The sequence below is a fragment of the Bufo bufo genome, chromosome 5 (genome assembly GCF_905171765.1).
Source record: "Bufo bufo chromosome 5, aBufBuf1.1, whole genome shotgun sequence".
Lineage (NCBI taxonomy): Eukaryota > Metazoa > Chordata > Amphibia > Anura > Bufonidae > Bufo > Bufo bufo.
In genome coordinates this window covers 220,916,368-220,929,988 of record NC_053393.1, presented here as the reverse complement: position 1 = coordinate 220,929,988, position 13,621 = coordinate 220,916,368, and the positions used below count along the sequence as shown (strand labels likewise).

At 41.4% G+C, this 13,621-nt stretch overlaps 1 protein-coding gene across 4 annotated transcripts in view; it reads left to right on the top strand.

The window, feature by feature from the left end:
- ULK4 (unc-51 like kinase 4) overlaps positions 1–13,621 on the top strand; it is an 837,710-nt gene that overhangs the window by 60,097 nt on the left and 763,992 nt on the right. For all 4 annotated transcript variants that reach the window (XM_040432903.1, XM_040432904.1, XM_040432901.1 and 1 more), the window contains exon 17: positions 1,933–2,011. In XM_040432903.1, coding sequence (XP_040288837.1) covers positions 1,933–2,011 — 79 coding nt within the window. The remainder of the gene's footprint in view (positions 1–1,932; positions 2,012–13,621) is intronic.

Here is a 13,621-nt window from a genome sequence, read left to right as displayed (position 1 = left end):
TGAGTCAATATGTTTCACCTTTATTTATAAAAAAAATAAAATAATGTACAGAAAATTTTGAAAAATGCAGTTTTTGAAATTTGAATGTCTCTGCTTTTAAAGCAGATTGTGGTACATCATAAAATAGTTGTTACTGTACATTTCCCAGAGGTCTACTTCATGTTGGCATCATTTTGAAAATGTCATTTTATTTTTCAGGAAGTTAGAATTAGAAGGCTTAGAATTTTAGAAGCAATTCTTAAAATTTTTAAGAATTTCCAAAACCCACTTTTAAGGACCAGTTCAGTTATAAACTCCCCATAAAAGACCCAATTTTAGAAACTACACGCTTCAAGTTATTTAAAACTGATTTTACAAACTGTGCAGGGGCTCTTTTTTTTTTGCAGGAAGAGCTGACATTTTTATTGGTACCATTTTTGGGTACATATGATTTTTGATCACTCAATATTACACTTTATGTGGCAAAGTGACCAAATGTAATTCACCTTAGGGGTTAGCTCATGTGATATTTTTATAGAGATGGTTGTTATGGATGTGGCAATACCTATTATATCTACTTTAAAAAAAATAATAATGCAGTTTTACATTATAAAAGCATTTTTGAAGAAAGAAAAATCATGTTTTAGTGTCTCCATTTTCTGAAAGCCATATTTTTTTTATTTTATCTTTTAGGCGATTGTCTTATGTAGGGGCTAATTTTTTGCAGGAAGAAATGACTGTTTAATTGGTACTATTTTGGGGTACATATGTATTTTTGATTGCTTGGAATTACGCTTTTTGTGATGTAAGGTGACAAAAAAATATAATTTTTTGCTCTTTTTTTTTTTTTTACGGCGTCCCCCTGATGTGGTAGATTATGTGACATTTTTATAGAGCACGTCGTTATGGACACTGCAATACCTAATATGTCTGTTTTTTTATTTACGCAATTTTATGCTGCGGGTGCTTTTTATTTTTTACTTGAATTTTTTTTATTATAAAATACTTTTTTTTTTTTTTTACATTTTATATTTGTCCCACTGTGAGTTTTCAGGGTTTGTTCTCTGTTTCAATTGAGTACAATACATTATGTATTGTACTGAATTGAACTGTCAGCGTCTTACACAGTAAGGCATCGGAGCTGCCATGGCAACCATTGGCCCCCTGTCACCACAGTGCGGGGGGGGGCGATGAAGTCAGAGGGAGCCCCCCTTCCTCTGGAAACTCTGCAAGTCCCGCGGTCAGCACTGACCGAGGCATGTGAAGGTTTAATTTGGCAGCATCGCAGCATACAGCAGTCCCGTGCTGTTGATCGGGCGGGTGCAGCTCCTGACCCGATCACATCGCATACATGCACGTGAGGATGCGGCAAGAAGCTTTATTGTTATCAATGGTGGCTGTGGAGGCACACAAAAACCTTATTGGCCAGCTGATCTGGTGGCCGGGTTTCACGGGAGCGAGTGCGCACATATTATTGTGCATGTGCAGTCGCGCCCGGCCACTGCGTTTGAGCTTTACCATAAACTCCTAGGATTTACAGGGTGCATGCACACACAAGCAAGGGGCATGGTAGCATCCTCCCTGCCCTGCTCACTGTTCCTTCAGCTCCTCCTCCAGCAAGCAGGGAACCAAGGCCCCCAAGAGCCGCGAGGGGCAACCCCTTTAACTTCTAATTTTAAACACATTGAAAGCTATTTTTTCCATCTGGAAAACCCGTTTAAGTCATCGGAATTACTTTATAATGAATATTTACAATGAGAAAATATTTTACTTGGCTTTCCTCTTTAATACATTTTTCACATAATGATGCTTCATCATTCTTTTGTTTCATGTAACGTAGCATCATGTTTAACCATGGTGTTAGGTGCACCATGTTATTCTATCACTGAGGAGACTTTTCTGACTGACCTTACTAATTGTTGTCATTAAGCTGGTTTGTCTTCATTCTTACAGACGTGCGAAGGTGGTGAGGGTTATTGGCTTATTGGCTGCACACACATCAGAGCTGAAAGAAAATGTTCCTGTCATAGAGGTAAATTTTATTTTCAAAGATTAATGTTCATTTAATTATGACCTTTTACAAAGAAAGTTCTGTCTTCCAAAAATAACCATTTCAAGACCAATTATAAGAATTTCAAGAACACATTCCAAAAAGGGAATACAATACATGCATTCTTATTTTCATTGTCTCATTGCTAGGGCCATAACTTTTTTTATTTTCCCATTGACAGAACTAAATGAGGGCTACATTTTTGCAGGACTTTGTTTTTGGTGTAGATACAACTTTTTGACTGCTTTTATTCAAAAACTGATAGGAAAGCTGTTAAGCCATTCTCTCCAATGGATAGTTTGAGTGGTACCGGGGAGGTGAACAAGAGCAGTGATGTCACCAATTAGTGCTGGCCTAAGTTAGCCGTTGTGCGGCCGTTCTGTGCATTGGGGACCACAATTTGCGGTCCCCAATGCACAGGCAACACCGTGCGCCGGCCAGGACGGATCCAGACCCATTCAACTTGAATGGGTCCGTGATTAGTCTGCACTGCAAAAAAATATTTAACATGTTCTATTTTTTTGCGGTGTGGAGCCACGGACAGAAACACCACGGAAGCACTCTGTGAATGGGTCCGCATCCGTGATGCGGGGAGCAGACGGCCGGTGCCCGCATATTGAGGACCCCGCAATACGTCCACGGCCGGGCAATGGACGTGTGCATGAGGCCTTCGAGACAGAGGGACACCTGTAGAAGCATTAGTTCTGTTGTAAAAAGACAAACTTGTATACTACAGATGCAGAGAGAGAAGCAGGCTGAGAAGCCTACCTCTGCATCTTGGTTATTTTACAGTTGTATTCAGACTAGAGTACATTCTGAAGATGGATTCCACCTAGGAACACTCAAGGGCTGTTCATACGGCAGACTTTACTGCTGAACTTTGGTCCAGACAGCTGCACCAACATCCAGCAGCGGACGTGTCTTTTACGCTCCAATTCATTCCAGTGAATGGCGGTGCTGAGGGTCGTGGAGCAGTGGCCAAAATTCCACAGTAAAACCTGCCATATGAACGGCCCCTTAGAGAGTTACTTAATATCAATGTCTCTACACATAAAAAAATATATATATATATATTACAGTATAATGGCAACTGTTCTCCTTTGACTAGCTCAGAGAATATTGACAATTAGAGATGTAGCCTGCCGAAAGAAAAACTGATGAAGCTGCACTTGGAGGCAGCAATATATGTAGGGATTAGAAAGATAACATTTTAGGTCTGATATACTTTTTCATGTTTCTCCATTTTTGTGTATATGTACAGTACAGACGAAAAGTTTGGACACACCTTCTCATTCAAAGAGTTTTCTTTATTTTCATGACTATGAAAATTGTAGATTCACACTGAAGGCATCAAAACTATGAATTAACACATGTGGCATTATATACATAACAAACAAGTGTGAAACAACTGAAAATATGTCATATTCTAGGTTCTTCAAAGTAGCCACCTTTTGCTTTGATTACTGCTTTGCACACTCTTGGCATTCCCTTGATGAGCTTCAAGAGGTAGTCCCCTGAAATGGTTTTCACTTCACAGGTGTGCCCTGTCAGGTTTAAAAAGTGGGATTTCTTGCCTTATAAATGGGGTTGGGACCATAAGTTGCGTTGAGGAGAAGTCAGGTGGATACACAGCTGATAGTCCTACTGAATAGACTATTAGAATTTGTATTATGGCAAGAAAAAAGCAGCTAAGTAAAGAAAAACGAGTGGCCATCATTACTTTAAGAAATGAAGGTCAGTCAGTCAGCCGAAAAATTGGGAAAACTTTGAAAGTAAGGGCTATTTGACCATGAAGGAGAGTGATGGGGTGCTGCGCCATATGACCTGGCCTCCACAGTCACCGGACCTGAACCCAATCGAGATGGTTTGGGGTGAGCTGGACCGCAGAGTGAAGGCAAAAGGGCCAACAAGTGCTAAGCATCTCTGGGAACTCCTTCAAGACTGTTGGAAGACCATTTCAGGGGACTACCTCTTGAAGCTCATCAAGAGAATGCCAAGAGTGTGCAAAGCAGTAATCAAAGCAAAAGGTGGCTACTTTAAAGAACCTAGAATATGACATATTTTCAGTTGTTTCACACTTGTTTGTTATGTATATAATTCCACATGTGTTAATTCATAGTTTTGATGCCTTCATAGTCATGAAAATAAAGAAAACTCTTTGAATGAGAAGGTGTGTCCAAACTTTTGGTCTGTACTGTATATATTTATATTTAGATATTTTTTTTTGCTAACATTGTCTTTTGTATTTACATTTCTTTGAATCTGCCTGATGAATTTCTACATTTCTCAATTCATATGACTGCCGTGTGCATGAGGCCTTATTCGTATTAGTTCCGATGGCAGGACCATTGTACAAAACAGGCACTTCTCCCCTTTGTGCCCCCCCTTACTTCCTCATAGTTTATATGTTCTTGCTCGCAGGGCCCTTGCTCCCCTCGTTTTAATAGTTTTTGTTCCTTGGTAATGTCTTATTTTGTTTACATTACTCTGATTGTAAAGTGCTGCGGAATAGGTTGGCGCCATATAAATGAAGGTTATTATTTATCGTTATTAATGGATTCCTCTGTTCTCTGATTTTAATAAATTTTAATCAGTAGCCAGTTTATACATAAAATAAAATTTTGATTAGTACTTTATTTTTGGGTGTGTTCTTTGTATTCTGCTTTGTTAGTGTTTGAAAGGGTTTTTTATAACTGATGGCCTATCCTCTGGATAGGCCATCAGTATCTGATCAGTGGTGGTCTGACATCCGGGACCCCCGCTGATCAGCTGTTCTGAGAAGGCAACGGGCTCCTGTGGTCTTCTCACAGCTCACATTGTCTTCTGTTCATTGTATAACGGCTGTGCTTGGTATCATGCTCAGCCCCATTCACTTGAAAGGGGCCTAAAACACATAATGTGGTGCAAAGCATATTCACCAGGACTTTTGGCACAAGTTAAAGAGGACCTTTCACTAGAAGAAAATATCTAAACTAACTATACAGACGTGTAGAGCGGCGCCCAGGGATCCCCCTGCACTTACTGTTATCCCCGGGCGCCGCTCCGTTCTCCGGTTATAGCCTCCGGTATGTTCGTAGTTAGGCTCCACCCAGGGGAACCTGCCGCGGTCTCCTTCTCCTATGCTGTAGCGCTGGCCAATCGCAGCACTCAGCTCATAGCCTGGCTATGAGCTGAGCGCTGTGATTGGCCAGCGCTACAGCATAGGAGAAAGAGACGCCGGCAGGTTCCCCTGGGTGGAGCCTAACTACGAACATACCGGAGGCTATAACCGGAGAACGGAGCGGCGCCCGGGGATAACAATAAGTGCAGGGGGATCCTTGGGCGCCACTCTCCAGGTCTGTATAGTTAGTTTAGATACTTTCTTCTGGTGAAAGGTCCTCTTTAAGACAGAATTCTGGTGCATTTAGCTTATTATAGTCAATGGGGCCTGGCCATGCTCTGGCCTACGCCGGCTTTGCCGGATATAATGTCTTCTCCACTGCCGTAACAGCCTACTGGAAGAATTTACTGCTAGTGTGAAACTAGCCTTAGTAAATCTCCCCCAGTATATCCTTTAGTTGACTGGTCTTACAGTTTGATAATTGATACTAGTTTACTGCTTTCTGAATGTGCTTCTTCGGTGAATAAATGGTGGTTTGAACCTTTTAGAGAGCAAAGTACTTATCCTGACTGTGTCCCCACAGATCCATTTTTAGAGGTGGGACTTTATCAGATAACATTAATCAGCTGCTGCTTTTGCTTTAGATGTCCCCCTTTTAAGGAAAGAAAATACAATGTGCTTTAGCACAAACATATAAAACCAGCTCTCATGTATGTACAATTGTGGGCACTCTGTGCATAGAATATGTTCATAGGACTGGGATCATGTCTGCTGCAAATATGTTGTTTATTTGCTCATTTAAAGGGCTTTTTGGGAGTTCAGTTTACATTGCCTGTCTTTAGCATAGCTAATCACTATCTGATCTGTGGGGGTCTGACATCGGCACCCCCACCTGTCAGCTATTTGTTGAGGCCGCGGCCCTCCAGTGAACATGGCTGCCTCCTCACAGCACACCAAGCACAGCGCCATACATTTCAAAGTGGCTGTGCTTGGTATTGCAGCCAAGGCCCATTCACTTGAATGTGACTGATCTGCTAATAGGCCATGTGTCCACTGAACTTGACACCACTGTTTTACAAAGAGGGCGCAGCTCTAATCGGAGAGCAGCGGCCCCTTTTAAGCAGCTGATCGGCATAGTTGAACTCCATTGATCAGTTATTGATGACCTATCCTGAGATGTTTCTGTAGATGTTGTTGCTGGTAATGCACACCAAGAAAATCACTCGGCATTGGATTCTTCGTCTGTAGCATCTACAGTATTAAAGTGGATTTGTCATTAGAATACTGTAATCATCCTTAATTATAGGCCTTGTGTCATAGTGACGGGTAAACCGGGTATTCTATAAAAATACAGCACCATTTAGTAAGTAACAACTGAGAAAGAACATAGCAGACTTGTAGTTATGAGTCCACTGTATTCATGAGACGTCATTCTCCATGCCTCCTCCCACCCCTCGCCAAAGATTGTCAGCTCCTGAGTTTCAGGCAGTCACACTGAGGCCATCAGTCACTGGTGAGGCTGTAGGATAGGCAGGGAAAGTGCTCTATGAATCCGCTTTATGCTTACTTAAAAGGGTTTTCTGAGATTTTAATGCTGATGACGACGTATCCTCAGGATAGGTCATTAGTATCTTAACGGTAAGGGTCTGACACCCGGGACCCTTGATGATCAGCTGTTTGAGAAGGCAATCATATATTGACTGATTGTCGGATGTGCATATATGGGGTGGTTCTTGCGACTCTCTCTTGGGTCAGGTGATATTGTTTCATGCTTTTTTCACCACCCTTTGCACTCCGCGTATTATTTGGTGTGCCCCCTGTTTTCTCAATCCGTTTGAGAAGGCACCGGCGCTCCTGTGAGCGCCGCTGCCTTCTTGCAGCTTACCAAGCACAGCGCCGTACATAGTATAGCGGCTGTGCTTGGTATCCCGATCAGCCCCATTCACTTCAATGGGGCTGAGCTGCACCTAGGCCATGTGACCGATGATTGTATCGTCACTTGGTCTAGGAAAAGCTGAGCGAAGGCCGTGGCGTTACTGTGAGCGCCGACGCCTTCTCAAACAGCTGATCTGTGGGGTTCTTTGGTGTCAGACCCTCACCGATCAGATTCTAAGGATAGGTCATAAGTATTCAAATCTTGGAAAACCCCTTTGAAGGAAATGTGTCACCAAAAATGTTTGATCTGTTAGTCAAAACCAAATAGCGGCACATATGCTATATATATGTTTTCATTTCCTGATTGCAGATTTTTTTATTCTCTTCCCTGAACATGATTATGGGGGCGGCCATCTTGCCTGAGCTGTTCTTAACATCCTATAGAAAGCATTAAGAAAATTGTTATACGGCAGCCCCGTAGTCCATAGAGACATTGGTCAGGAGCGGACCTCGTTGACTTCTATTGGAGCGTTTTCTAGGCATGCTCTGTGACCTGGTCATTGTCATTGCTTCCATGGCAATATTGGACTAAACACCAGCCCCAAGTGGCTGCCGAGCAGTGAATGGGAGCTATGTGAACAGCACAGGCTTTTGTGCCACTCTACTTGCATAGATTCCTTGCACTGCAGTGGGACCTACGGAAACAGAGGAGCCCCGGCCCACTCGGCAGTTTACTTAAGCCCCGCCACCTGAGGTTGGCTCTTAGTCCCATCTCTCCGTTTCTACCCCTTTAAGGATTTCATATGAATTATGGTACATTCTTATGACAGATGCACTTTAACTGGTATATTAGAATGAAGGCACCATCTGATGGAGAGCCTAGAAGCATAACATAGAGGGGTGAAGAAACGCAGCATTTGGGAGTGCACTCTGGATTAGTTTTTCCAGCAATTATTAGGAGTCCTGGGCGGCACCTGTATTTTCCATGTTCACATGAAGAATGCAGCGTGACTTGTTAGGCCACCTTTTACAAATCAATGTTAAAAAAAAATAATTATAAATTCTATACTGCATGTCATTGTTTGGAATAGCCCCGCAGACTGGTATATCAGCCCATCAAAGGCTAAAGGGACACTTTTTGGGGGCTCTGTCCGATAAATGGGGGCCTTTGGGTATGCTTGATGTACGCAGCAGGTACTTTCCTGGCACGTGCAGCAGGCAGACCTGATGAAGGGGTTAATACATTCTCAGAACGTCACGTTAATGCAGATTCCTTGCATAATCCTAGTTAAATGTAGCTTAGTTGTATTCTCAGGAGGCTTTTTATGAACTGGTTGCCCTAGAAGGAATATTTTTAAATCTTTATTGCTGGGGTTGTTGTAAATTAGCAGTGGACAGCCCTGGCAGAAAGTATCTGTTGCCATAGGAACTACGAGCCGGTTGCTTCTTCCTCTGGATCAGGAAATATTGTCATGACGAAGGTCAGGCTTCTCTGGAAAGGTCCACTTCTTTTCTCCTATAGCAACCTTCTTAAAAACCCTTTTTATTATAGATCCATAAAGGAATATTGCTTTCGAGTTTCCCTATCACTGTTTCTATATAATAGCAGTATTCTGCACCACTCACTGTTATAATGATCCCTAGCGCTCATAAACTGAAGGACTCCAAGATCCTGATGTTAACATATTCCTCTGTGTTATCTTCATGTATGAATTCTGCAATGTTTTATTAAAAAGGATTATATAGTGGTAATAAAAAGGGTAAATACGAAGAGTGCTTGATTGCAGTGGTTCTGTTCACATCAGAGTAGGACGGGGGTAAGTATATCACCGACTGAGGTTGTATGTTTTAGTTTTATCCTCCCTCCTAGGACTGGGATATACTTACCTGCGTTCCTGCTTTGGGTTGTACAGATCCACTGCAATCAAGCACTCTTTGCATCTACCAATATATCAGAACATACAGTGATCCCGAGGGATCTCCAGCTGCATACCACTATGTCTGTAGAAAGCATCTGGAGGTGTTGTGCTCCAACTCCCTAAGCTGAGTGCAATAACACTAAATATCTGTTGAACCTCATACTGTATAAACGGCATCATGCTAGGTAGTGCCATCTCTGCATCTTTTCTTTTACATGTTATAAAGGGATATTCCAGTAACGGCAAGTTATCCCTTTAACTGATAACTATTATGTTGTTCGGGGTCCAACCACTTGGACTTACACTGGTCACAATAGTGGGAGTCCCCACCGATCATGGGGATCATGAAAACAAGAATGGGGGTACCATGTAATGCTTCATTTCTACGCAAAAATGTCAGACTAGTGGTGTCCAAGGCTACAAGAGGCAGGATGTGGAGAAACCTCAATGTTGTATAAGGAGCAGAAGTGGATTTCCAAGAGGGCTTCTCTGTGAAGTTTGCAGGATATGGAGACCAGAACTGGGACACGTCATTTTATAGGGTAGTCCAGTTGTCAAAAGTTATCCCCTATTAGATTAATGGGGGTCCTACTGCTGGGTCCCCCACTGATCACGAGAACAGGTACCTCTTGGAACTTCCCAAAATGAACTGAGTGGCAGGTTGAGCATATGAACTGCCGTTCCACTCGTCTCTACGGGAGTTCCAGAGACAGCTGAGTACAGTGCTTGGCTATGAATGAAGCAACATTTCGTATGCCCGACCTGCTGCTTTGTTCATGCAAGCCATGCAGTTTGCCTTTACAAACATTTGTAAATAAATGGTTCATTCTAAAGAGCTCATTGAATTCAAACGTGGTACTGTAATAGGATGCCATTATTGCAACAAGTCGATTTTTGTGAAATTTCTTCCCTCCTAGATATTCCACAATCAATGGGGAGTGGTATTATTGCAAAGTGGAAGCCTTTAAGCAACACAGCATCTTGGCCATGAAGTGGCAGACTGCCTAATGTTACAGAGTTGAGTCACCAAGTCCTGAAGTTGCTTAGTCCATAAATTCACTCAATAACTGCAGATTTCCAAACCACATCTGATATTAACATCAGCACAAAAACTGTGCACCAGGAGCTTCATGGCATTGGTTTCCCTAGCTGGGCAGATGCATGCAAGCACAATGCCAGGCATTGAATAGAGTGGTGTAAAGTATACCACCACTGGACTCAGTGCAAACGTGTTCTGTGGAGTGACAAATTACACTTCTTTATCTGACAGTCTGATGGATGAGTCTTGATTTGGTGAATGCTAAGAGAAAATTACCTGCTTGACTGCATTGTACCAACTGTAAAATTTGGAAGGGGAGTAATAATGCTAGGAGTTGGTTTTTCAGGGTTTTTCCCAGGCTCCTTAGTTCCAGTGAATGGAATTCTTAATGCCTTGGCATACCCAGACATTTTGGACAATTTGTAAGCTTCCACCTTTGTGAGAACATTTTGGGGAAGGCCCTTTTTTGTTTCAGCATGACTGTACCCAGTGCATAAAGCAAGATGCATAAAGACAAGGTTGGGTGAATTTTTAGTGTGGAAGAACTTGCTGACCTCAACCCCATTGAACACTTTTGGAAAGACCTAGAAATTGAATGGAGATTGCCATCCAGACCCCCTCATCCAACATCACCATCTAACCTCACAAATGCTCTTCTGGATGAATGGGTAACAATTTCCTCAGACGCACTCCAGTGTCTTCTAGTGTCTGTCTAGAAGGGTGGAAGCTGTTTGAGCTTCAAATGGGGAGATCTGTATTAATTCCATATTAATGCCTATGAATTTAAAACAGATGCCATTATAGGTACTGTAGGTGTAATGTATAGGTGTTGTAATATTTTTGTCCATATAATGTGTGATAATACCAGTATTAAATCGTTGGAGTTGTGCAATAAACATAAATCTGGCTTTCCTAACTGCATTGCTTCTAAAAGTTCCGAGTTTTCTAGCCATGGCCTAAATGAGTCTGGTGTGAATAGGTTGAACCTGCATCCTCTTGTGTTGATCCCCTGTTTTCACACATTACAAAAATACTGGTTGAGATACCTATAATGAGGAGAATATGGCTATATATGTCAAAGCGGTGGTGTTCCAGCAGGAAGATATTCAGTATTACTTACCAAACTTTTTCAAAGAAAAAAGATGGCCTTCTTGCCCAAACAAGTCAAGGCTCAGCTTTTGTATTTCACCTTTTATCTATTTTCTTTTAAACTAGTGTCCAAGTGTATGATCAGAACTGGCAAAGTTCATCTTAATTTTGCCACATTTTTTTTTTTTTTTTTTTAATCCTGCTTTTATGTGACATTTGAGTATATTTGACCATTGCATCAGCAATAAATGAATTTGTCTTTATTTTTGTCCATCTGCTTTACTTCACTTTGGGCTACAAGGACCTACTGATGAACATAACTGATAGGAACCCTGCAACTTCAGACCAACATATTGGCTGGGGGCTACTGCATCTAATGATTATCGATAGTGATGTAGTGCAACATGTCGCGACTGTGATGTGACAGTCGCAGAAAATCCAACATTTGGATTTTGTTGGTAGAGTACAAGACTTTGCTACCATAGACAACAATGCAGGTTGCCTACGACAGTAAGTTGCACAAATTTATTTTTGTCACCCAACTTTTCCATGACTTGCACCATGTTGCCCCAGTCTTAAACTGAGCATCATAGCAACATGAAATTGATGTAGATCACTTAACCTTTCCAGCATGCTTAATGTTAAGAAATCCTTTAGGTTGTGCATCTCTCATACGTTATTCATGCCTCCTCTTGCAGAGCCTAACACCTGTTTATCTTTTATAATGAGATGTCTTCATGAGACTACAGATCATGCATGGCATAAAAAAAAACACGTCTGCAGCATACCTGACATGTCGTACCGCAACACATCTGTGGAGGGCACTCTGACATCTCTCAACATTGTAATTCTTGGCTTATATTTAATTTCAAGAAATCCTAATTATGGAACATGTCTTCAGCTGTCTCCATTTTGTGTTTTTCATGCATTTATGTACCTGCATTTTGGAGTAAGACTGGGGACGTTAATACGCTTGATATCTCTGAGAAAATCACAGCTGCGGTTAATTTGTTAGTTCTTACATTCCAGGCTGATTTAATTTACTGGAGGGACATTAAAATTAATTATTTAGCGGTGAGCACTAAATGGGAAAACTATGAACATATTAACAGCCTGAGATTGCTGTTTGCTTAAGCTGTGTGATAGGAAGGTCATTTGAAAAGCCCTTTTTTAATTAAAATAATGTTGGACCACTAGCCTAGGATTGCACCGTAATCTCCAGTCCCACCAAGAAAATGACATATGCATTTGTTATGAGTTGCTGGAAGGTGCGCTATTAGATGTAGGTATTATGCAGTATATCTGACTTGGCTTTAATACACATTTGTATTCTATTTTTCTATTTACCTGGATTACAAAACCCAATTTTATGCATTGTTATAAGGACGTTCGACCCGCTGCGAAAATGCCGGCTTTAGAGTGGATTGTATCATTGTATAAACTCTTGATCTTGACCGGGCATATCTGCAGTGCTGGCGAAAGCGTTTTTGTATGGCATTACCATCACTCAATTAGAGTGAAGTTTTAACAGCTATGCATTCTGTGCTAAGAAGAAGTCTCTAGCGGCTTTGAAGGTCATCTGTAAAACAGCTGCGACAAGATTTTCATTTTATCTCATAACTGGTATGACAAGACTTGTCAAGTGCTCTGTATAAAAATATCATAAAATTTCATAAGGAAAATGATTTAGAGAGTCAAGAGTACGAATAGGAAGACTGCCATGAACCTGTCCTTAATTTCTCTCTTATTTGCAATTTCACAATTTACTTCCGCTATTTTGTTAAGCGCAAGATGTGACTAACTTTTCTAAAGCTAAAATTCTGCATGTTTACATGTGATAAACCTCCGGTGTCTCTGCGTCCGCGTAGCAGGGATGCTTAAAGGGCGAATTAGTTTAGGTATATGATATATTGACTTGAGAGTATTCAGTTTATTATGTCTCTCTAAATGATGATCGCCATTTTTCAGGGACTTTTATGTAGGCGTGAATGAGTCTAAGGAATTGTCTAGCGCTGGATATATCTATAGGTCAACTTGTTGATTTAGGGCTTTACCAATTGCAATTATTCCTAAAGGTTAGGTTGCACATACTAGCCAGTTTCCTGTCACAGTGTAGAGAAAGCTCCTAAACTATGCACAAAGTTAAGCCACATACATACGATCATATCCGTTTTTTGGTCTGCAAATTGCAGATCCACAAAATACAGATGCGGTCTGTGTTGTATCCGCATTTTTTGCAGACCCAGTGACTTCAATGAGTCCGCGTTCCGCACTTTGCGGACAAGTATAGGAAATGTTCTGCACCCCTTCACAACTTCAGCCAGCTATGGGACTTTATTAAAAAACTAAACAAAAAAACACCGGTCTTAATAAATGTGCCCCTATGTCCGCAAAATGTGGGCCAATGGGTCCTCAAATACAATGTGAGCGGCACACAGTCCGCATCCGTATTTTGCAGATCTGGGATTTGGAGACCACAAAAGAGATAGTCATGTTCATGTGGCCTTAGACAGTGAATCCTTAATTTTATATGTAAAGCGCAGACAAAAAAAATAGGCAGCCTCCATTTG